At 23.9% G+C, this 26696-nt stretch overlaps 2 protein-coding genes across 2 annotated transcripts; one reads left to right on the forward strand and one right to left on the reverse strand.

Annotated features, from left to right (window-relative positions):
* Positions 1-4937: 4937 nt before the first annotated feature.
* LOC134290288 (uncharacterized) lies at positions 4938-10183 on the reverse strand. Its single transcript, XM_062857389.1, has 2 exons — positions 5426-10183; positions 4938-5357 (listed from the first exon to the last, which is right to left on the reverse strand). Exons 1-2 carry the CDS (start codon positions 10181-10183, stop codon positions 4938-4940), a joined length of 5178 nt encoding a protein of 1725 aa, XP_062713373.1.
* A 12458-nt stretch (positions 10184-22641) lies between these two features.
* On the forward strand, positions 22642-25306 carry LOC109411159 (U3 small nucleolar RNA-associated protein 14 homolog A). The gene is made up of 2 exons (XM_019684639.3): positions 22642-24028; positions 24125-25306. Exons 1-2 carry the CDS (start codon positions 22763-22765, stop codon positions 25238-25240), a joined length of 2382 nt encoding a protein of 793 aa, XP_019540184.3. The 5' UTR covers positions 22642-22762; the 3' UTR covers positions 25241-25306.
* Positions 25307-26696: the final 1390 nt, after the last annotated feature.

The following is a 26696-nucleotide window of genomic DNA, read 5'->3' on the forward strand; positions in this document are numbered from 1 at the left end:
ACATTTAATCCAGTCAGATGCAATGAAATAATAGCTTCTAAGATGGGAGTGCTTAATTTCTTAAGAAAGTTTGCTAAATAGTGATGTGCCCATACAAATCAGCGCAAACTTCATAACTATTTTTTGCTTTTTTCCTTTTTTCACTAATCCGTGAATATTAGCGGGAATCTCTTACCTTGGTATTTAGATACTTTGGTCATTAACCATCATCAACCGGATGATGATTGAAAACGTAAACATCAGAGCGCGTAATCCTGTCGTTTGACTAGCCTCATAAAATAGACTATTGACGAAGAGAAATAGATCAATAAGTCAGATGGGCCCTAATGAAAAATTATTGTCGTTTTAACGCATGCCGAACTTTGCCACATGGGCTAGATCGAACCGGTTCTACCCCAGTACGGAGGGTTAGCCTAACATTAGCCTAATGTGAGACTAACTAGCCAGCATGTTAGGCTAACTTTTTGTCTCACTTTTGGCTAATGTTAGTCTAAAATTAAACCTTGGACAGACTGGTGGTATTCGTACCATGGTACAATTATCTTGACATGAGTTTCATACTGATAATTGTTTTCATTCAAGATAGCCTTGGAATAATTTTCTTGACAACTTGTACCATGGTACGAACACCACCAGTGTGCCCCAGGCCTTAGACAGATATGACACACTTTTGTTAGACATGTTGCAAATTCGAAACATGTTGTTAGTCTAACATTAGACTAACGTTAGACATGTTTTACTATGGGCTGTTAGACAAATGTTAGGCATAGATTTTATGCTGCTTGTTTTCATTCCAGCTGTCATTCGAGCAAGAAGTGTGATTGTAGTAGTGAACTTTTGTTGACGTTCACTACTACAACCGTACTCTTGCCTCGAATGAAAGCTGGACGAAACATGTTTAATAAAAAAAACTCGGAGCCCGTTTTTATTTTAATTTTAATTTTAATTTTAATTTTAATTTTAATTTTAATTTTAATTTTAATTTTAATTTTAATTTTAATTTTAATTTTAATTTTAATTTTAATTTTAATTTTAATTTTAATTTTAATTTTAATTTTAATTTTAATTTTAATTTTAATTTTAATTTTAATTTTAATTTTAATTTTAATTTTAATTTTAATTTTAATTTTAATTTTAATTTTAATTTTAATTTTAATTTTAATTTTAATTTTAATTTTAATTTTAATTTTAATTTTAATTTTAATTTTAATTTTAATTTTAATTTTAATTTTAATTTTAATTTTAATTTTAATTTTAATTTTAATTTTAATTTTAATTTTAATTTTAATTTTAATTTTAATTTTAATTTTAATTTTAATTTTAATTTTAATTTTAATTTTAATTTTAATTTTAATTTTAATTTTAATTTTAATTTTAATTTTAATTTTAATTTTAATTTTAATTTTAATTTTAATTTTAATTTTAATTTTAATTTTAATTTTAATTTTAATTTTAATTTTAATTTTAATTTTAATTTTAATTTTAATTTTAATTTTAATTTTAATTTTAATTTTAATTTTAATTTTAATTTTAATTTTAATTTTAATTTTAATTTTAATTTTAATTTTAATTTTAATTTTAATTTTAATCTTAATTTTAATTTTAATTTTAATTTTAATTTTAATTTTAATTTTAATTTTAATTTTAATTTTAATTTTAATTTTAATTTTAATTTTAATTTTAATTTTAATTTTAATTTTAATTTTAATTTTAATTTTAATTTTAATTTTAATTTTAATTTTAATTTTAATTTTAATTTTAATTTTAATTTTAATTTTAATTTTAATTTTAATTTTAATTTTAATTTTAATTTTAATTTTAATTTTAATTTTAATTTTAATTTTAATTTTAATTTTAATTTTAATTTTAATTTTAATTTTAATTTTAATTTTAATTTTAATTTTAATTTTAATTTTAATTTTAATTTTAATTTTAATTTTAATTTTAATTTGAATTTGAATTTGAATTTGAATTTGAATTTGAATTTGAATTTGAATTTGAATTTGAATTTGAATTTGAATTTGAATTTGAATTTGAATTTGAATTTGAATTTGAATTTGAATTTGAATTTGAATTTTAATTTTAATTTTAATTTTAATTTTAATTTTAATTTTAATTTTAATTTTAATTTTAATTTTAATTTTAATTTTAATTTTAATTTTAATTTTAATTTTAATTTTAATTTTAATTTTAATTTTAATTTTAATTTTAATTTTAATTTTAATTTTAATTTTAATTTTAATTTTAATTTTAATTTTAATTTTAATTTTAATTTTAATTTTAATTTTAATTTTAATTTTAATTTTAATTTTAATTTTAATTTTAATTTTAATTTTAATTTTAATTTTAATTTTAATTTTAATTTTAATTTTAATTTTAATTTTAATTTTAATTTTAATTTTAATTTTAATTTTAATTTTAATTTTAATTTTAATTTTAATTTTAATTTTAATTTTAATTTTAATTTTAATTTTAATTTTAATTTTAATTTTAATTTTAATTTTAATTTTAATTTTAATTTTAATTTTAATTTTAATTTTAATTTTAATTTTAATTTTAATTTTAATTTTAATTTTAATTTTAATTTTAATTTTAATTTTAATTTTAATTTTAATTTTAATTTTAATTTTAATTTTAATTTTAATTTTAATTTTAATTTTAATTTTAATTTTAATTTTAATTTTAATTTTAATTTTAATTTTAATTTTAATTTTAATTTTAATTTTAATATTAATTCTAATTTTGATTTTAACTAAATTAAAATTTAATTTTGAATAAATTAAAATAAATTAAAATAAATTAAACTAAATTAAATTAAATTAAATTAAAATTAAATTAAAACTAAATTAAAATTAAATTGAAATTAAATTAAAATTAAATTAAAATTAAATTAAAATTAAATTAAAATTAAATTAAAATTAAATTAAAATTAAATTGAAATTAAATTAAAATTAAATTAAAATTAAATTAAAATTAAATTAAAATTAAATTAAAATTAAATTAAAATTAAATCAAAATTAAATTAAAATTAAATCAAAATTAAATTAAAATTAAATTAAAATTAAATTAAAATTAAATTAAAATTAAATTAAAATTAAATTAAAATTAAATTAAAATTAAATTAAAATTAAATTAAAATTAAATTAAAATTAAATTAAAATTAAATTAAAATTAAATTAAAATTAAATTAAAATTAAATTAAAATTAAATTAAAATTAAATTAAAATTAAATTAAAATTAAATTAAAATTAAATTAAAATTAAATTAAAATTAAATTAAAATTAAATTAAAATTAAATTAAAATTAAATTAAAATTAAATTAAAATTAAATTAAAATTAAATTAAAATTAAATTAAAATTAAATTAAAATTAAATTAAAATTAAATTAAAATTAAATTAAAATTAAATTAAAATTAAATTAAAATTAAATTAAAATTAAATTAAAATTAAATTAAAATTAAATTAAAATTAAATTAAAATTAAATTAAAATTAAATTAAAATTAAATTAAAATTAAATTAAAATTAAATTAAAATTAAATTAAAATTAAATTAAAATTAAATTAAAATTAAATTAAAATTAAATTAAAATTAAATTAAAATTAAATTAAAATTAAATTAAAATTAAATTAAAATTAAATTAAAATTAAATTAAAATTAAATTAAAATTAAATTAAAATTAAATTAAAATTAAATTAAAATTAAATTAAAATTAAATTAAAATTAAATTAAAATTAAATTAAAATTAAATTAAAATTAAATTAAAATTAAATTAAAATTAAATTAAAATTAAATTAAAATTAAATTAAAATTAAATTAAAATTAAATTAAAATTAAATTAAAATTAAATTAAAATTAAATTAAAATTAAATTAAAATTAAATTAAAATTAAATTAAAATTAAATTAAAATTAAATTAAAATTAAATTAAAATTAAATTAAAATTAAATTAAAATTAAATTAAAATTAAATTAAAATTAAATTAAAATTAAATTAAAATTAAATTAAAATTAAATTAAAATTAAATTAAAATTAAATTAAAATTAAATTAAAATTAAATTAAAATTAAATTAAAATTAAATTAAAATTAAATTAAAATTAAATTAAAATTAAATTAAAATAAAATTAAAATTAAATTAAAATTAAATTAAAATTAAATTAAAATTAAATTAAAATTAAATTAAAATTAAATTAAAATTAAATTAAAATTAAATTAAAATTAAATTAAAATTAAATTAAAATTAAATTAAAATTAAATTAAAATTAATGTTCGGAGCTGGTTCTCCGGACTTGTGGGGACACTCGCGACGAAGTAGTGGTCTTCGGATGTGGTTCTGCCACTCGAATAATAACGCGACGAGGTTAGGGTGAAAACACGTGATACGCGCGACTGGCACACGTTGCTTTATTGCAGCTATAGCGAAAGGAATGCGTACAGCGCGGGGTTCGATACTGTTCTGATTACAATGGTTCTTTTGCTACGGATGATCAGTGGAGAGAGTTGTGTGTATCTCTCTTCTTTGCTTTGGGAAGTGAGAATGAGAGACCTAATTCGTGTAGGGTGAATACAATAAATATAGACGGTTCCTAACATTCCGCCCACCATTGAAATATACATTTCAATACTAACTCCTATCCTGACTGTGCTTAATGAACTACTAAAACTATGTATTACAAATTCAATAGATATTTTCGTTGCTTGTTGGTCGACGGGTTGAGGCTCGGTGAACTCCGGTCGGTCAATGAATGTCGATGCACCAGGTCTAATCCTCTCCGTCGTTACGATGGTCATAGTCCAGGGTGCCTGCCAATATGATTGGTTTTAGGTCGGAGAAAACAAGGTTCAGGAAATGAAAACTAGATACTTAACTTTGGAGGAGACCATAGGGCCTCCTCCAATCCGACAACGCTTGTGTTGCTGGGACCGCGAACTACTGGAACTACGCTGCTTTTGGGTCCTCGGGTAGGTTGTCGGGAATCGGTAGAACGCACACGCGTGTGATGGCTCTCTTGAAGATGCCGTCCTTGGTTCGGATGTTGACGACCCGGATGAGTCCGTCGTTCCCAGGGAACGTTTCAATTACGCGGCCGAAACGCCACTTCTGCGGTGGCAGGTTGTCATCGCGAACTAGAACCATAGTTCCTACGCGAATGTTGTTTCGCTCGTGTGTCCATCCGGTTCGCTGTTGCAGCCCCGATAGGTATTCGGTGGACCATCGCTTCCACAAGCGGCGGACGAACTCCTGAGTCATCAGAAAGTGACCTGGCGTGAGGACGACCAAGTCTTCTGGGGAATTGCTGAGCTGCGTGAGCGGTCGAGAGTTGAGCAGTGCCTCGGTCTGCGTAAGCACTGTGTGGAACTGCTCGGGTGTCACCATTGCGTTTGCAAGAGTGCGACGGAGATGGGTCTTAAGGGTCTTAATTTAACCGCTGCTTCCCAGATTCCCCCGAAGTGCGGCGATCTCGGAGGAATAAACGAGAACTGAATGCCCTCAGCGGAGCATTGTCGTTCGATATCCAGGCGATTCTGCTGGGTCCGAAACAGATTCAGGAACTCGTTCAGTATTCGGCGAGCGCCGACAAAGTTTGTCGCATTGTCGCAGTAAATGGTCTGCGGAACTCCTCGGCGAGCAGCAAACCTCTTTAGGGAAGCGATAAACGAGTCTGCTGACAAATTGCTTACCAACTCTAGGTGTACTGCCTTGGTTGATAGACAAACAAAGACAGCTACAAAAGATTTCACCGGCGCAGCATTCCTTGTCGGAGATCGGAGATAGAAAGGTCCGCAGAAATCCACCCCAGTGTTCAGGAACGGCAACGCTGGCGATACCCGAACTGGTGGCAAGTCTGCCATTATTTGTTCTGCGAAGCTTGGCCGATTTCGAAAACAGGTAACGCACTCGTGCGTAACCTTTCGCACGACATCACGTAACCGGAGAGGCCAGAACTTCGCACGAACGCTTGCTATCAGGAGAGTCGGTCCAGCATGTAGTTGACGAAGGTGGTAGTGACGAACGACTAACAGCGTGAACGGATGCTTGTTGTCCAAGATTATAGGTTGCTTCTGAGCGTACGGGACAGCTGCATTGTTGAGACGTCCTCTAGTGCGCAGAATACCATTGACGAGAACTGGAGACAGAGTTTTCAGCTTCGACGTTGACTTCACTTGACCAGTGGTGCGGATAGAATGCAGGTCTTCCGGAAACGATTCCTGTTGAGCAAGTTTGACCAAACTACACAACGCTTCGTTCAACTCTGCTGTGGTTAAGGCTCCGGATCTACGGCTTGATACATTACGTATCTTCGAATTGTAGCAGAATCTCTGTATGTAGGCTACCAATCTGACTAGACTGGATAGAGACGATTTCAGGGCGAATATTGAACTTTTGACGACTGCAGGCAGCGAAACCGTGGGTTTATCCTGGAGTTGCTCTGAACTGAAGTGATCGTCGGAGGTTTTGACTAACGCGGGCCAGAACCGGTTGGGTTGCTGCAACCACTGTGGTCCCTGCCACCACAGCATGTGGTCTACAAGCTCCGTTGCAGACATTCCCCGGGATATGACATCTGCTGGGTTATCGATGCCTGGAACGTGTCTCCAGCTTCCAGCAGCGGTGATTTGCTGAATTTCAGCCACTCGGTTGCCCACAAAAGTTTTCCAACGAGACGGTGAAGCGGACAACCAGTGGACGACAATAGTTGAATCCGTCCAGAAGAAAGGACGGGCTTGGATACGAAGACTGGTTTCCACTTTTTCGAACAAATGGCTGAGTAGGAGAGCACCACAGAGTTCTAAACGCGGTAAGCGAATAGTAGAATCAAATTTCTCGGTTCCCGTCGGAGCCACTTTTGACTTAGCTATAAGCAGATGAACCGAGACGATTCCGCTAGACGAAACTGTGCGGAGGTAGATGCACGCGCCGTATGCGCGTTCGGAGGCGTCACTGAACCCATGCAGCTCTACGTAGACTGGATCGTTACAGGATGCCGCCCACCGTGGAACGGTAAACTCGTCGAGAATTTCGAGATCATTTCGGAAGGATTTCCAGAATTGCTGTTGACGATCGTTGAGTGAATTGTCCCAGGAAACCTTCGCTTTCCATAATTCCTGCATGAAGAGTTTCGAGCGTAGTACCACTGGCCCCAACAGGCCGAGAGGGTCGAATAAGCGTGCTGCCTCAGAAAGCACCAATCGTTTGGTTATAGCAGCGTCCTGGGTCCAAGTGGGTATTTTGAAGCGGAAGACGTCTTTGTCTGGCTGCCAGAGCAGCCCCAAGGTTTTCACAGGCGAGGATGACGAATCGAGCTCCACCAGACTTCGATCTTCTCGAAACTCCGCTGGAATATGCTGTAGAATAGCCGAACTGTTGGATGCCCATTTGTGCAACTTAAATCCAGCCGACTGCAAGAGATCAATCAGCTCTCGGCAAAGTTCAACACCTTCTTCTTCCGATGCTACTCCCGTAAGCAGATCGTCAATGTAGAAGTCTTTTGACACCACCTCTGTGGCCTTTGGGTGAGTCGATTCGCCGTCAGAGGCGAGTTGCTGGAGACAACGTGTCGCCAGGTACGGAGCTGCCGCCGTACCATAAGTAACCGTCAGCAATTCGAAGGTTAGAAGAGGTTCCGACGGTGACGATCGAAACAGAATACGTTGCAAGGGCCGATCAGACGGAGATACCAACACTTGCCGGTACATTTTCTGCAAATCAGCGACGATGACGAAGCGAGGAAGTCTGAATCGTAGGATGATGCTGTACAGGTCGTCCTGGACAACTGGACCCACCATCAGTGCGTCGTTCAACGACACACCAGTATCAGTGTGGCACGACGCATCAAAGACGACGCGGAGTTTCGTCGTGACACTCTCCGGTCGAACTATGCAATGGTGAGGCATATAATAGGACTTCTGCCCGGGAACTTCTGCGCTAGCATCGATCGGTGCCATGTGTCCTAGATGAACGTACTCCCGTATGAAATCGGTGTACGCCTCCAACAGTGAAGGATTCGCCTGAAGCCGCCGTTCCAGGGACAAAAAGCGCCGAGTTGCGATGGAACGAGAATCTCCCAACTTGTCCAGAACATCTGGTTTCTTCGGCAATGACACCACAAATCTTCCAGTGAAGTCTCGAATAGTGGTGGCGGCAAAATGAGTTTCACATTTCCGTTCTTCCGTGGAGAAGGTCTCGTTGGTATTGCACGACTCAACTTCCCAGAAGCGTGCAAGCTGATTTTCCAACTCAGCGTTGCTGCAGACTAGCGTGGTGGCAGACAGGCTCGAGTCCACCGTATTCACCTTTCCGGATACTATCCACCCAAAAACCGTTTCCTTCAACTGGGGTAGTTCCGGTCCGAGGTCGACGAAACCTTCTAGCAATAGACGATAGTACACTTCGGCTCCGATGATAGCATCGATGCGATTCGGCTCAAAGAAGCGAGGATCAGCAAGTTGTACGGATGGAAGAATCTTCCAGGAGGCTACCGACAACCGGTTCGACGGTAAAATCGGCTTGAACTCCGGCAAAATGTGGAACTTGAGGTCAACAGCAAAATCTGTACAACGCGATCGTACGATTGCTGTCGTTGATTGCTTTGATACAGCAGCGCTGGGACCCACACCTTGGAGAGAAAGCGGGTCGTTCTGCCGAAGTAGATCCAATTTCTGCGCCAAATGTTCACTCATCAGATTTCGTTCGGAGCAGCAATCAAGGAGGGCGCGAGCGAACTGGACATTCCCATTGTAGTCAGCTATCTTGACGACAGCAGTCGAAAGAAGAATCACGCTACTATCGGCAGTAGTAGTGGCAGGAAGGGCGACTGGACGAGAGGAGGATGGGCCAGCGGAGGGTGCGGTGGCAACTGTTTGCGATTGCGAAGCGGAGGAATTGTTCAAAGGTGCGATTGCGGGCTGACTTTGTGGAATAGCGGGTTTCGTGGGTTGCGATTGCGAGTGATCTTGTCCGTTGCTTGCTGGGCGCAAATGCAGCATCGTATGGTGCTTTTGACCGCAGACACGACAAGCTGAGCTAGGACAAGCCCTGACCAAGTGGGAAGAGGAAAGACAATTTAGGCACAAACCAGCTTTCCTGACTGATTCAAGCCGTTGGGAAGGATTCATACTGATAAAGGATTCGCATTTGAAAGGAGAGTGAGAGGATTTTTGACAGTGTGGACAAACTTTTTTCTGAGTAGTAGTAGTTGTGACCTTGGATTTGGCCGTCGATTTCCCATGATCTTGACGAGAGTCCGAACCCCGAGTTTTCATGGATGCCAGGGGTTGTAGGGTTGCGAGGTGATCCCGCAGAAACTGCAACAAGTCCTCGTACTTTGGTGCTTCACGAGAGTTGTGAGCACGCTCCCAATGCCGTTGCGTGTCAACATCGAGACGTGTATACATAATATGCGCGAGCAAATGAGTCCACCCGTCTGTCTTCAGTCCAATTTTACGCAGCTGTAGAAGATTCCGCTCGTACGAGTCGATGAGGCCAACTAGAGCGTCGTACGATTCCCGCTTGATGGGTTCGGCATTCAGGAAACTGTCCATCAGTGCTCGAGCGATGATCTTTTTGTTCTCGAACCGTTGTTCGAGCATCTGCCACGCGACATCGAAGTTGGCCGCCGTCACTTCAATGGATTCCACCAACGTCCGGGCTTCTTTGGTGAGCACGGAGAGAAGATAATGGAATTTATCTACTGGCGAAAGCGAAGCATCCTTACCGATCATGCTCTGGAAAGCGTCACGAAAACTCAACCACTCTTTCACACAACCGTCAAACGAAGGAATTTTGAAAACAGGGAGATGGATTCGGGAGTTAGGAATTTGGCCGGGCGGAGCGGAAGAAGCTACAGTTGTCGGATTGCCTCGGTGCGACGTTAGGAAATCTTTCGCATCGAAGTACCTGTCCTCAAAATCCAGGCGAGTTTTTCTGTTGCCAGCTTCGACGTCCTTCTTCAGCTGCTCCTCCTTGCCTTCCTCAGCAGACAATTTTAAATCTTGCTCCTGTCTCACTTCAATTTTCGCACGATTATCACGAAACTCTTTGAAAAGCGTTTCCAAATGCTCCAAGCGTGAAGCAATCCTGGCCGTGTCACGTTGTGCATTGAAATTCTCAACGAAAGCCTCCACGTTGGCCATGGAGTCCATGTACCCCCGCTCGATCTTGCACAATTCGCGCAAAGATGCCATTTTCAGATATTTTTCCAAATCGCAAACCCAATCAATTTCCAAAAAAACGTAGCGTGGTCAATTGCCCAAAAATATCAATCAAATCGCGAACAAATTCCTTATTTGCTACAGTAAAACTCGCATGCAACTTTATTTGTATAAAAGAATAGCCGTACCTTGATGCGTGTGTGTACTCACGCTAACCTCTTTTGTTCGCTGACCCAAGCCACGCTGGATTCGCCAGGTTCTGGAGGAAGGTGTCGAAATGCGCCTCGAAAACGCCGAAATGCTCCGTCTCCGTGGTATCCGCGCCTTGGGGACAGGCCGTAGTAGAAATTCCGGTTGCTCTACCGGATCCGCAATCGTCGAATCGGAATTCGACGCCAAAATTGCCGCTCGCAATGCAGCACACTAGAGGCAGCGTTGGCTGTGACACTATCACCACACACAAAAAATCACTTTCTTCGCCAGTTTTTGGCCACTAAAACGCACAAATCCGGCTCCTCGAAGGACCATTAATGTTCGGAGCTGGTTCTCCGGACTTGTGGGGACACTCGCGACGAAGTAGTGGTCTTCGGATGTGGTTCTGCCACTCGAATAATAACGCGACGAGGTTAGGGTGAAAACACGTGATACGCGCGACTGGCACACGTTGCTTTATTGCAGCTATAGCGAAAGGGATGCGTACAGCGCGGGGTTCGATACTGTTCTGATTACAATGGTTCTTTTGCTACGGATGATCAGTGGAGAGAGTTGTGTGTATCTCTCTTCTTTGCTTTGGGAAGTGAGAATGAGAGACCTAATTCGTGCAGGGTGAATACAATAAATATAGACAGTTCCTAACAATTAAATTAAAATTAAATTAAAATTAAATTAAAATTAAATTAAAATTAAATTAAAATTAAATTAAAATTAAATTAAAATTAAATTAAAATTAAATTAAAATTAAATTAAAATTAAATTAAAATTAAATTAAAATTAAATTAAAATTAAATTAAAATTAAATTAAAATTAAATTAAAATTAAATTAAAATTAAATTAAAATTAAATTAAAATTAAATTAAAATTAAATTAAAATTAAATTAAAATTAAATTAAAATTAAATTAAAATTAAATTAAAATTAAATTAAAATTAAATTAAAATTAAATTAAAATTAAATTAAAATTAAATTAAAATTAAATTAAAATTAAATTAAAATTAAATTAAAATTAAATTAAAATTAAATTAAAATTAAATTAAAATTAAATTAAAATTAAATTAAAATTAAATTAAAATTAAATTAAAATTAAATTAAAATTAAATTAAAATTAAATTAAAATTAAATTAAAATTAAATTAAAATTAAATTAAAATTAAATTAAAATTAAATTAAAATTAAATTAAAATTAAATTAAAATTAAATTAAAATTAAATTAAAATTAAATTAAAATTAAATTAAAATTAAATTAAAATTAAATTAAAATTAAATTAAAATTAAATTAAAATTAAATTAAAATTAAATTAAAATTAAATTAAAATTAAATTAAAATTAAATTAAAATTAAATTAAAATTAAATTAAAATTAAATTAAAATTAAATTAAAATTAAATTAAAATTAAATTAAAATTAAATTAAAATTAAATTAAAATTAAATTAAAATTAAATTAAAATTAAATTAAAATTAAATTAAAATTAAATTAAAATTAAATTAAAATTAAATTAAAATTAAATTAAAATTAAATTAAAATTAAATTAAAATTAAATTAAAATTAAATTAAAATTAAATTAAAATTAAATTAAAATTAAATTAAAATTAAATTAAAATTAAATTAAAATTAAATTAAAATTAAATTAAAATTAAATTAAAATTAAATTAAAATTAAATTAAAATTAAATTAAAATTAAATTAAAATTAAATTAAAATTAAATTGAAATTAAATAAAAATTAAATTAAAATTAAATTAAAATTAAATCAAAATTAAATCAAAATTAAATTAAAATTAAATCAAAATTAAATTAAAATTAAATTAAAATTAAATTAAAATTAAATTAAAATTAAATTAAAATTAAATTAAAATTAAATTAAAATTAAATTAAAATTAAATTAAAATTAAATTAAAATTAAATTAAAATTAAATTAAAATTAAATTAAAATTAAATTAAAATTAAATTAAAATTAAATTAAAATTAAATTAAAATTAAATTAAAATTAAATTAAAATTAAATTAAAATTAAATTAAAATTAAATTAAAATTAAATTAAAATTAAATTAAAATTAAATTAAAATTAAATTAAATTAAATTAAAATTAAATTAAAATTAAATTAAAATTAAATTAAAATTAAATTAAAATTAAATTAAAATTAAATTAAAATTAAATTAAAATTAAATTAAAATTAAATTAAAATTAAATTAAAATTAAATTAAAATTAAATTAAAATTAAATTAAAATTAAATTAAAATTAAATTAAAATTAAATTAAAATTAAATTAAAATTAAATTAAAATTAAATTAAAATTAAATTAAAATTAAATTAAAATTAAATTAAAATTAAATTAAAATTAAATTAAAATTAAATTAAAATTAAATTAAAATTAAATTAAAATTAAATTAAAATTAAATTAAAATTAAATTAAAATTAAATTAAAATTAAATTAAAATTAAATTAAAATTAAATTAAAATTAAATTAAAATTAAATTAAAATTAAATTAAAATTAAATTAAAATTAAATTAAAATTAAATTAAAATTAAATTAAAATTAAATTAAAATTAAATTAAAATTAAATTAAAATTAAATTAAAATTAAATTAAAATTAAATTAAAATTAAATTAAAATTAAATTAAAATTAAATTAAAATTAAATTAAAATTAAATTAAAATTAAATTAAAATTAAATTAAAATTAAATTAAAATTAAATTAAAATTAAATTAAAATTAAATTAAAATTAAATTAAAATTAAATTAAAATTAAATTAAAATAAATTAAAATTAAATTAAAATTAAATTAAAATTAAATTAAAATTAAATTAAAATTAAATTAAAATTAAATTAAAATTAATGTTCGGAGCTGGTTCTCCGGACTTGTGGGGACACTCGCGACGAAGTAGTGGTCTTCGGATGTGGTTCTGCCACTCGAATAATAACGCGACGAGGTTAGGGTGAAAACACGTGATACGCGCGACTGGCACACGTTGCTTTATTGCAGCTATAGCGAAAGGAATGCGTACAGCGCGGGGTTCGATACTGTTCTGATTACAATGGTTCTTTTGCTACGGATGATCAGTGGAGAGAGTTGTGTGTATCTCTCTTCTTTGCTTTGGGAAGTGAGAATGAGAGACCTAATTCGTGTAGGGTGAATACAATAAATATAGACGGTTCCTAACAATTAAATTAAAATTAAATTAAAATTAAATTAAAATTAAATTAAAATTAAATTAAAATTAAATTAAAATTAAATTAAAATTAAATTAAAATTAAATTAAAATTAAATTAAAATTAAATTAAAATTAAATTAAAATTAAATTAAAATTAAATTAAAATTAAATTAAAATTAAATTAAAATTAAATTAAAATTAAATTAAAATTAAATTAAAATTAAATTAAAATTAAATTAAAATTAAATTAAAATTAAATTAAAATTAAATTAAAATTAAATTAAAATTAAATTAAAATTAAATTAAAATTAAATTAAAATTAAATTAAAATTAAATTAAAATTAAATTAAAATTAAATTAAAATTAAATTAAAATTAAATTAAAATTAAATTAAAATTAAATTAAAATTAAATTAAAATTAAATTAAAATTAAATTAAAATTAAATTAAAATTAAATTAAAATTAAATTAAAATTAAATTAAAATTAAATTAAAATTAAATTAAAATTAAATTAAAATTAAATTAAAATTAAATTAAAATTAAATTAAAATTAAATTAAAATTAAATTAAAATTAAATTAAAATTAAATTAAAATTAAATTAAAATTAAATTAAAATTAAATTAAAATTAAATTAAAATTAAATTAAAATTAAATTAAAATTAAATTAAAATTAAATTAAAATTAAATTAAAATTAAATTAAAATTAAATTAAAATTAAATTAAAATTAAATTAAAATTAAATTAAAATTAAATTAAAATTAAATTAAAATTAAATTAAAATTAAATTAAAATTAAATTAAAATTAAATTAAAATTAAATTAAAATTAAATTAAAATTAAATTAAAATTAAATTAAAATTAAATTAAAATTAAATTAAAATTAAATTAAAATTAAATTAAAATTAAATTAAAATTAAATTAAAATTAAATTAAAATTAAATTAAAATTAAATTAAAATTAAATTAAAATTAAATTAAAATTAAATTAAAATTAAATTAAAATTAAATTAAAATTAAATTAAAATTAAATTAAAATTAAATTAAAATTAAATTAAAATTAAATTAAAATTAAATTAAAATTAAATTAAAATTAAATTAAAATTAAATTAAAATTAAATTAAAATTAAATTAAAATTAAATTAAAATTAAATTAAAATTAAATTAAAATTAAATTAAAATTAAATTAAAATTAAATTAAAATTAAATTAAAATTAAATTAAAATTAAATTAAAATTAAATTAAAATTAAATTAAAATTAAATTAAAATTAAATTAAAATTAATTTAAAATTAAATTAAAATTAAATTAAAATTAAATTAAAATTAAATTAAAATTAAATTAAAATTAAATTAAAATTAAATTAAAATTAAATTAAAATTAAATTAAAATTAAATTAAAATTAAATTAAAATTAAATTAAAATTAAATTAAAATTAAATTAAAATTAAATTAAAATTAAATTAAAATTAAATTAAAATTAAATTAAAATTAAATTAAAATTAAATTAAAATTAAATTAAAATTAAATTAAAATTAAATTAAAATTAAATTAAAATTAAATTAAAATTAAATTAAAATTAAATTAAAATTAAATTAAAATTAAATTAAAATTAAATTAAAATTAAATTAAAATTAAATTAAAATTAAATTAAAATTAAATTAAAATTAAATTAAAATTAAATTAAAATTAAATTAAAATTAAATTAAAATTAAATTAAAATTAAATTAAAATTAAATTAAAATTAAATTAAAATTAAATTAAAATTAAATTAAAATTAAATTAAAATTAAATTAAAATTAAATTAAAATTAAATTAAAATTAAATTAAAATTAAATTAAAATTAAATTAAAATTAAATTAAAATTAAATTAAAATTAAATTAAAATTAAATTAAAATTAAATTAAAATTAAATTAAAATTAAATTAAAATTAAATTAAAATTAAATTAAAATTAAATTAAAATTAAATTAAAATTAAATTAAAATTAAATTAAAATTAAATTAAAATTAAATTAAAATTAAATTAAAATTAAATTAAAATTAAATTAAAATTAAATTAAAATAAATTAAAATTAAATTAAAATTAAATTAAAATTAAATTAAAATTAAATTAAAATTAAATTAAAATTAAATTAAAATTAAATTAAAATTAATGTTCGGAGCTGGTTCTCCGGACTTGTGGGGACACTCGCGACGAAGTAGTGGTCTTCGGATGTGGTTCTGCCACTCGAATAATAACGCGACGAGGTTAGGGTGAAAACACGTGATACGCGCGACTGGCACACGTTGCTTTATTGCAGCTATAGCGAAAGGAATGCGTACAGCGCGGGGTTCGATACTGTTCTGATTACAATGGTTCTTTTGCTACGGATGATCAGTGGAGAGAGTTGTGTGTATCTCTCTTCTTTGCTTTGGGAAGTGAGAATGAGAGACCTAATTCGTGTAGGGTGAATACAATAAATATAGACGGTTCCTAACAATTAAATTAAAATTAAATTAAAATTAAATTAAAATTAAATTAAAATTAAATTAAAATTAAATTAAAATTAAATTAAAATTAAATTAAAATTAAATTAAAATTAAATTAAAATTAAATTAAAATTAAATTAAAATTAAATTAAAATTAAATTAAAATTAAATTAAAATTAAATTAAAATTAAATTAAAATTAAATTAAAATTAAATTAAAATTAAATTAAAATTAAATTAAAATTAAATTAAAATTAAATTAAAATTAAATTAAAATTAAATTAAAATTAAATTAAAATTAAATTAAAATTAAATTAAAATTAAATTAAAATTAAATTAAAATTAAATTAAAATTAAATTAAAATTAAATTAAAATTAAATTAAAATTAAATTAAAATTAAATTAAAATTAAATTAAAATTAAATTAAAATTAAATTAAAATTAAATTAAAATTAAATTAAAATTAAATTAAAATTAAATTAAAATTAAATTAAAATTAAATTAAAATTAAATTAAAATTAAATTAAAATTAAATTAAAATTAAATTAAAATTAAATTAAAATTAAATTAAAATTAAATTAAAATTAAATTAAAATTAAATTAAAATTAAATTAAAATTAAATTAAAATTAAATTAAAATTAAATTAAAATTAAATTAAAATTAAATTAAAATTAAATTAAAATTAAATTAAAATTAAATTAAAATTAAATTAAAATTAAATTAAAATTAAATTAAAATTAAATTAAAATTAAATTAAAATTAAATTAAAATTAAATTAAAATTAAATTAAAATTAAATTAAAATTAAATTAAAATTAAATTAAAATTAAATTAAAATTAAATTAAAATTAAATTAAAATTAAATTAAAATTAAATTAAAATTAAATTAAAATTAAATTAAAATTAAATTAAAATTAAATTAAAATTAAATTAAAATTAAATTAAAATTAAATTAAAATTAAATTAAAATTAAATTAAAATTAAATTAAAATTAAATTAAAATTAAATTAAAATTAAATTAAAATTAAATTAAAATTAAATTAAAATTAAATTAAAATTAAATTAAAATTAAATTAAAATTAAATTAAAATTAAATTAAAATTAAATTAAAATTAAATTAAAATTAAATTAAAATTAAATTAAAATTAAATTAAAATTAAATTAAAATTAAATTAAAATTAAATTAAAATTAAATTAAAATTAAATTAAAATTAAATTAAAATTAAATTAAAATTAAATTAAAATTAAATTAAAATTAAATTAAAATTAAATTAAAATTAAATTAAAATTAAATTAAAATTAAATTAAAATTAAATTAAAATTAAATTAAAATTAAATTAAAATTAAATTAAAACTAAATTAAAATTAAATTAAAATTAAATTAAAATTAAATTAAAATTAAATTAAAATTAAATTAAAATTAAATTAAAATTAAATTAAAATTAAATTAAAATTAAATTAAAATTAATTTAAAATTAAATTAAAATTAAATTAAAATTAAATTAAAATTAAATTAAAATTAAATTAAAATTAAATTAAAATTAAATTAAAATTAAATTAAAATTAAATTAAAATTAAATTAAAATTAAATTAAAATTAAATTAAAATTAAATTAAAATTAAATTAAAATTAAATTAAAATTAAATTAAAATTAAATTAAAATTAAATTAAAATTAAATTAAAATTAAATTAAAATTAAATTAAAATTAAATTAAAATTAAATTAAAATTAAATTAAAATTAAATTAAAATTAAATTAAAATTAAATTAAAATTAAATTAAAATTAAATTAAAATTAAATTAAAATTAAATTAAAATTAAATTAAAATTAAATTAAAATTAAATTAAAATTAAATTAAAATTAAATTAAAATTAAATTAAAATTAAATTAAAATTAAATTAAAATTAAATTAAAATTAAATTAAAATTAAATTAAAATTAAATTAAAATTAAATTAAAATTAAATTAAAATTAAATTAAAATTAAATTAAAATTAAATTAAAATTAAATTAAAATTAAATTAAAATTAAATTAAAATTAAATTAAAATTAAATTAAAATTAAATTAAAATTAAATTAAAATTAAATTAAAATTAAATTAAAATTAAATTAAAATTAAATTAAAATTAAATTAAAATTAAATTAAAATTAAATTAAAATTAAATTAAAATTAAATTAAAATTAAATTAAAATTAAATTAAAATTAAATTAAAATTAAATTAAAATTAAATTAAAATTAAATTAAAATTAAATTAAAATTAAATTAAAATTAAATTAAAATTAAATTAAAATTAAATTAAAATTAAATTAAAATTAAATTAAAATTAAATTAAAATTAAATTAAAATTAAATTAAAATTAAATTAAAATTAAATTAAAATTAAATTAAAATTAAATTAAAATTAAATTAAAATTAAATTAAAATTAAATTAAAATTAAATTAAAATTAAATTAAAATTAAATTAAAATTAAATTAAAATTAAATTAAAATTAAATTAAAATTAAATTAAAATTAAATTAAAATTAAATTAAAATTAAATTAAAATAAATTAAAATTAAATTAAAATTAAATTAAAATTAATGTTCGGAGCTGGTTCTCCGGACTTGTGGGGACACTCGCGACGAAGTAGTGGTCTTCGGATGTGGTTCTGCCACTCGAATAATAACGCGACGAGGTTAGGGTGAAAACACGTGATACGCGCGACTGGCACACGTTGCTTTATTGCAGCTATAGCGAAAGGAATGCGTACAGCGCGGGGTTCGATACTGTTCTGATTACAATGGTTCTTTTGCTACGGATGATCAGTGGAGAGAGTTGTGTGTATCTCTCTTCTTTGCTTTGGGAAGTGAGAATGAGAGACCTAATTCGTGTAGGGTGAATACAATAAATATAGACGGTTCCTAACAATTAAATTAAAATTAAATTAAAATTAAATTAAAATTAAATTAAAATTAAATTAAAATTAAATTAAAATTAAATTAAAATTAAATTAAAATTAAATTAAAATTAAATTAAAATTAAATTAAAATTAAATTAAAATTAAATTAAAATTAAATTAAAATTAAATTAAAATTAAATTAAAATTAAATTAAAATTAAATTAAAATTAAATTAAAATTAAATTAAAATTAAATTAAAATTAAATTAAAATTAAATTAAAATTAAATTAAAATTAAATTAAAATTAAATTAAAATTAAATTAAAATTAAATTAAAATTAAATTAAAATTAAATTAAAATTAAATTAAAATTAAATTAAAATTAAATTAAAATTAAATTAAAATTAAATTAAAATTAAATTAAAATTAAATTAAAATTAAATTAAAATTAAATTAAAATTAAAATTAAATTAAAATTAAATTAAAATTAAATTAAAATTAAATTAAAATTAAATTAAAATTAAATTAAAATTAAATTAAAATTAAATTAAAATTAAATTAAAATTAAATTAAAATTAAATTAAAATTAAATTAAAATTAAATTAAAATTAAATTAAAATTAAATTAAAATTAAATTAAAATTAAATTAAAATTAAATTAAAATTAAATTAAAATTAAATTAAAATTAAATTAAAATTAAATTAAAATTAAATTAAAATTAAATTAAAATTAAATTAAAATTAAATTAAAATTAAATTAAAATTAAATTAAAATTAAATTAAAATTAAATTAAAATTAAATTAAAATTAAATTAAAATTAAATTAAAATTAAATTAAAATTAAATTAAAATTAAATTAAAATTAAATTAAAATTAAATTAAAATTAAATTAAAATTAAATTAAAATTAAATTAAAATTAAATTAAAATTAAATTAAAATTAAATTAAAATTAAATTAAAATTAAATTAAAATTAAATTAAAATTAAATTAAAATTAAATTAAAATTAAATTAAAATTAAATTAAAATTAAATTAAAATTAAATTAAAATTAAATCAAAATTAAATTAAAATTAAATTAAAATTAAATTAAAATTAAATTAAAATTAAATTAAAATTAAATTAAAATTAAATTAAAATTAAATTAAAATTAAATTAAAATTAAATTAAAATTAAATTAAAATTAAATTAAAATTAAATTAAAATTAAATTAAAATTAAATTAAAATTAAATTAAAATTAAATTAAAATTAAATTAAAATTAAATTAAAATTAAATTAAAATTAAATTAAAATTAAATTAAAATTAAATTAAAATTAAATTAAAATTAAATTAAAATTAAATTAAAATTAAATTAAAATTAAATTAAAATTAAATTAAAATTAAATTAAAATTAAATTAAAATTAAATTAAAATTAAATTAAAATTAAATTAAAATTAAATTAAAATTAAATTAAAATTAAATTAAAATTAAATTAAAATTAAATTAAAATTAATTTAAAATTAAATTAAAATTAAATTAAAATTAAATTAAAATTAAATTAAAATTAAATTAAAATTAAATTAAAATTAAATTAAAATTAAATTAAAATTAAATTAAAATTAAATTTAAATTAAATTAAAATTAAATTAAAATTAAATTAAAATTAAATTAAAATTAAATTAAAATTAAATTAAAATTAAATTAAAATTAAATTAAAATTAAATTAAAATTAAATTAAAATTAAATTAAAATTAAATTAAAATTAAATTAAAATTAAATTAAAATTAAATTAAAATTAAATTAAAATTAAATTAAAATTAAATTAAAATTAAATTAAAATTAAATTAAAATTAAATTAAAATTAAATTAAAATTAAATTAAAATTAAATTAAAATTAAATTAAAATTAAATTAAAATTAAATTAAAATTAAATTAAAATTAAATTAAAATTAAATTAAAATTAAATTAAAATTAAATTAAAATTAAATTAAAATTAAATTAAAATTAAATTAAAATTAAATTAAAATTAAATTAAAATTAAATTAAAATTAAATTAAAATTAAATTAAAATTAAATTAAAATTAAATTAAAATTAAATTAAAATTAAATTAAAATTAAATTAAAATTAAATTAAAATTAAATTAAAATTAAATTAAAATTAAATTAAAATTAAATTAAAATTAAATTAAAATTAAATTAAAATTAAATTAAAATTAAATTAAAATTAAATTAAAATTAAATTAAAATTAAATTAAAATTAAATTAAAATTAAATTAAAATTAAATTAAAATTAAATTAAAATTAAATTAAAATTAAATTAAAATTAAATTAAAATTAAATTAAAATTAAATTAAAATTAAATTAAAATTAAATTAAAATTAAATTAAAATTAAATTAAAATTAAATTAAAATTAAATTAAAATTAAATTAAAATTAAATTAAAATTAAATTAAAATTAAATTAAAATTAAATTAAAATTAAATTAAAATTAAATTAAAATTAAATTAAAATTAAATTAAAATTAAATTAAAATTAAATTAAAATTAAATTAAAATTAAATTAAAATTAAATTAAAATTAAATTAAAATTAAATTAAAATTAAATTAAAATTAAATTAAAATTAAATTAAAATTAAATTAAAATTAAATTAAAATTAAATTAAAATTAAATTAAAATTAAATTAAAATTAAATTAAAATTAAATTAAAATTAAATTAAAATTAAATTAAAATTAAATTAAAATTAAATTAAAATTAAATTAAAATTAAATTAAAATTAAATTAAAATTAAATTAAAATTAAATTAAAATTAAATTAAAATTAAATTAAAATTAAATTAAAATTAAATTAAAATTAAATTAAAATTAAATTAAAATTAAATTAAAATTAAATTAAAATTAAATTAAAATTAAATTAAAATTAAATTAAAATTAAATTAAAATTAAATTAAAATTAAATTAAAATTAAATTAAAATTAAATTAAAATTAAATTAAAATTAAATTAAAATTAAATTAAAATTAAATTAAAATTAAATTAAAATTAAATTAAAATTAAATTAAAATTAAATTAAAATTAAATTAAAATTAAATTGAAATTAAATTGAAATTAAATTAAAATTAAATTAAAATTTAATTAAAATTTAATTAAAATTTAATTAAAATTTAAATAAAATTTAATTCAAATTTAATTCAAATTTAATTAAAATTAAATTAAAATTATGTAAAATTAAATTTAATTGAAATTAAATTAAAATTAAATTTAAATTGATTGAAATTGATTGTTTGATTTGTCTCTATGTAAGAGACTTTCAGCCCTTGGCTTTGAAATTGAATTAAAATTAAAGTGACTCACCGACACGATGAATCCAAACTTAACGGAATCGGACACTGTTTTGGTGATGACTGGTTCCGGCGACAATACGACGAGAACGAACAAGACTTATTGGCCAGCAGCAGCACGAGGCACTAACGAGTTGGACGACGGAACGACTGGAATGGTTCCTACGGGTTTAAACTAATTGAGACGCGACTTTTTTATTTCATTTTCTCGACCGACGAACGCGATTTTCAAGCTGCCGCAACTAACAAAGTTTTTTTCCACTGCCATTTGCTCAACTGACAATGATGCGCGAAGAAATCGAACATTCAGCATAAATTCGAGGTTATGATTTATGCTCTCCAGCAATTTCGATGAGCAACATAACTAACAAATGCCTAACAGTGTCGAACGCCTAACTTCCTCCGTGCTGGGACGCGCGAGTTGTAAATAAAAGGTGTTTGTGTGCGTGTCGTCGTGCTCGTTCTGTCAAAAATTGTAAACATTCCTGCATGTTGTGTTGTTCTCGCGCTGGCCGTACACAACGAAATGCACGTGTCGTGTTGTTAGAAAATCGTGATAATCTCGTGAAAATCGTTATCGTTATCATTGGAGAATGGTGACCACCATGTCCGACGACGAGCTCGATCAGGTCGATCCGGCAGCCCACCGGAAGCTGCTGGCCGGAATCAGCAGCCTCGTACGAAGCCAAGATGTCCAGAAGGCAACCCGCACCGAACCGACGGCAAGGAAGTCCGAATTCAGCTTGGTCAAGGCCAGGTACAGCTCGGAGAATGGCCAGAAAAAGGCTAATCCGGCCATCAAGGTGGACGATTTGCTGGGGATTTTGAAGAAAACGGATAAAAACAGTGCTTTGGGCAAGGAGCTGGTGCAGATCAAAACGCAAAAGAAAACGCTGAAGAAGCCGCTGGAAAAGCCGGTGGCGGATCGGATCGAACGGGATACGCTCTACGGAAAGGCCCAGAAAGGATTGGATCTGTGGGAACCGGTGGTGACGGCGAGCGATGTGGCCCCTCAGACGGTGTTTCCGTTGCAGTATGGGAGCGTCGGGTTGGCCAATGAGGCGCCGCAGAAGTTGTCTCAGTATCGGGTGAAGTCCGATTTGATGAAGGCGATGGAAGAGTTAGACCGGAAGTACCAGAAGGAAGAGGTGGAGGAAGAAGCGGAGGATAAGTACACGCTGACGCTGGAAGAGCTGAGAGAAAAGAGGAAGGAAGCGGCGCGTCAGAAGATGAGGGAGGCTTACAAGATTGCTCGGGGGCGAAGGATGAACAAGATCAAGAGCAAAAAGTTCCACAAGCTGATGAAGCGGGAAAAGATTCGCAGTCAGATCAAGCAGTTCGAAGAATTGCAGAAGACAGACCCGGAAGCGGCGTTGAAGCAACTGGAGTTGATCGAGAAGCAGCGATACCAGGAGAGGGCAAGCCTTCGGCACAAGAACACCGGATCGTGGGCAAAGAATATGCAGATAAGAGCAAAGTACGATATGAACGTACGGAAGGAAATTGCCGAGCAGTTGTCGATCGGAAAGGAACTGATGGCGAAACAGTTGGCCGACGATGAATCGTCGGAGTCCGGGGAGGACGAGGTGGTGGAGGAAGATGACGAAGAGGATAATCCTTGGGTGCGCAGGAAGGGTGAGCACGAAGAGGAAGCTAACAAGGAGTTTACCAGTGGGTATCGCAAGTACTGGGATCAAAGAAATAAGGTGAAAGAGGCGAAGAAGCAGATGCAAGACGAAGAGAAGTCTGAGGATGATTTTGAGAGCGGAGAAGAAGACGGCGTGCAGAGCTCGAATGACGAAGAACAAGATGATGCAGATTCCGAGGAGGAACGTCAGCTGGAAGTTTTCAAGAAAAAGGTGTGTAATCATTTTCAAAACATCTTAGTATAAGTGTATAATATGTACGAAGTTTTCACATTTTTCAATCAATATTTAAACTAATTTTGCTTACAGGTTAAAAAATCTAAACCCGTTGCTACCAGCGCATGGCAGGAGGAAGATCTTAGTGGACCTGAAGAAGACCTTCCCACACCTGCTCCTGCCAAAAGAAAGAAGAAACCCAATCGCAAGGAGTTGAACCTGGAGGAAATGTTCGATGATGCCGAGGAAGCTCTCCAGAAAAAGATCCAGGAAAAGTTGGCCAACGTTCGTAATCTGACCGCTGCACAGAAAATTTCGCGCGATAGAAAGAAAGCCAATAAACAAAAGGCCAACGAAGGGAAGTCCGATCTGGCGTTTAAGAAGAAGGCTTCCCTTGCAGATGCCGACGTGGAACTGGATGAATCGGCGGGGAAGGACCAAGATGGCCGAGATGATGCCATGCTCCCATCGAATATCGCCAAATTCTTCACGGTAGACAAGTTGGAGGCAAAGTCATCCGAAACGCCTCCAGAAGTAGCCATCAATCCGAAACAATTTGTACAGATGAAACCGAAACACCTTCTGAATGCCATCCCAGATCTTACCACCGGTGGTGACCTCTCCGATGACGACGAAGAGCATGAAGATCCGGAACAGAACCAGAAACTCACCATAGCTGAAGCCTTCGAGGACGACGACATTGTGGCGGACTTCGAGCGCGAAAAGCAAGACGAGCGGGACCGAAACAAACCCAAAGAGGTGGAAACCTTTCTGCCTGGTTGGGGATCTTGGGCCGGAGCCGGACTCAAACAGCGCCAGGTCAATAAAACTCGCCGGAAGATGTTCAAGCCGCCGCCGAAGGAACTTCCCCGGCGGGACGACAACAAGGATCGGGTCATCATCAACGAGGATGCCGCCGTGAGCAAACAGCTGTCCTCACATCTGGTCAACGAGTTGCCATTCCCGTTCGTGACCGTGAAGGACTACGAAGCGTCGCTGAGGGCACCGGTCGGACGAACGTTTATTCCGGAGACGGCTCACTCGACGCTGGTGGAACCACGGGTGGTTACGAAGATGGGAGCCGTCATCGAGCCGATGAAGAGGGACATACTGCTGCAGGACGTGAAGAAGAGCTTCCGGGTTGGAGGTAAGCAGTACAACAAGGCGGTCAAGAAGTATGAGGAGTTCTTGGATGAAGTGCAGGGGTAAGTTGCTGTTGTGTTAGATTTTTCTATTTCAAAGTTTTTTAGGAATAAAGTAATTTAAGAATTACAATTTGTCATGATATTTTAGAGAAACTGTCAAAATGGTATCATTTAAATAGTTGGGCCTAGTTTTCCCCTCGATATCCTGCTGGGTTCAAGTCTAATGCTTGGTTGGATATTTCGTTACAAACCCCTGCGTAGAGTATGGCGAATCCATCTCCAATTCATTAATGATACACATCAGGTTTGACTGGTGTACATCAGGAGCAACGTTGACCTGTCGCCGTAGCGTAGAACGATCGACAATATCATCGGCTTTCCCAAGGGCACTCCTATTTAACTGGCTGAAACCTCTTGAGAAGTCCTTCGTCGGTGAATATTGCGGAGATTCCACCTGTTTAGACTCCTGCGAGAAAAAAAGTTGTTGAGCGCACCTTTGGCAATAGTGTTACATTATAAACTATTATAAACAAACGTTTATAATGCACCTACGCTGAAAATAAGCCTAATACCTATTTTTTTGCGCCGGAATCTATGTACACTCAGCGAAGTAAACTACCGAAAGTCATCGAAATACCTTATGAAATTTAGCCATAACTGTAAAGTATGGATGCCATAAGAATACCTTATAAAAATTGAACATGCTTATTATGACCTAATTATATAAGATAAATTTATGAAAAGAGCAGAAAAATCACAAAATGATGCAGACTGGAATCGATCCATGAACGTCGAGATCACTGCGCTCGTGCCCAACCCACGCGGCTATCGACGCTTGAGAATTTCGTGTTGCTAAATGTGTATAAAAGCCAAACTATGAGTCGATTCTGCGTCATAGACCGACCTTATGAAAATCGTTCTGGCCGTTATGAATTGTTTAAAGGCCATTTCATAAGTTAGACCTTATGATAATCTTAGGTTTATTTGCCTGAGTGTATATAAATCTTTGCAACGGGCAATACTATCTTGGTTTTCGATCAACGACGGATCAGATTTTCAATCTGCGGATGTTCCTAGATAAATTTCGGGAGTATAACTTGCAGATCCACCATCTGTTCACAGACATGTCTGTGATCTGTTCTTTGGTTTTCAAATAAGATACGCTGCCTATGATATGATCGCATAATTGTCCCATATGAATGGCAGGGATACCGGGAAAACCAGGAAAAATCCGGGAATTAAGAATCATTGGGAAAAGCCGGGAAATATACTATACGGGAATTAAGATTGCCACCGGGAAAATCTTGCATGTCCTGGATAAATTCCGTACTGCTCTATCATTTCTAATTATTAACAACTTTTATTTATACTTCATGAAAGAAAGTGATCTGTAGTGCCCAGCTTGTTGTTGGTTTAACACAATTTGCTTTGAAAATACGGCTTGTGATATAATGAGTTAATAAGCATTTTAAAATCGTTATGCACTGCCCCTTTCTGTAACAGCAACAAGGAATTGATGA

This window comes from Aedes albopictus, chromosome 3 (genome assembly GCF_035046485.1).
Source record: "Aedes albopictus strain Foshan chromosome 3, AalbF5, whole genome shotgun sequence".
Classification (NCBI taxonomy): domain Eukaryota; kingdom Metazoa; phylum Arthropoda; class Insecta; order Diptera; family Culicidae; genus Aedes; species Aedes albopictus.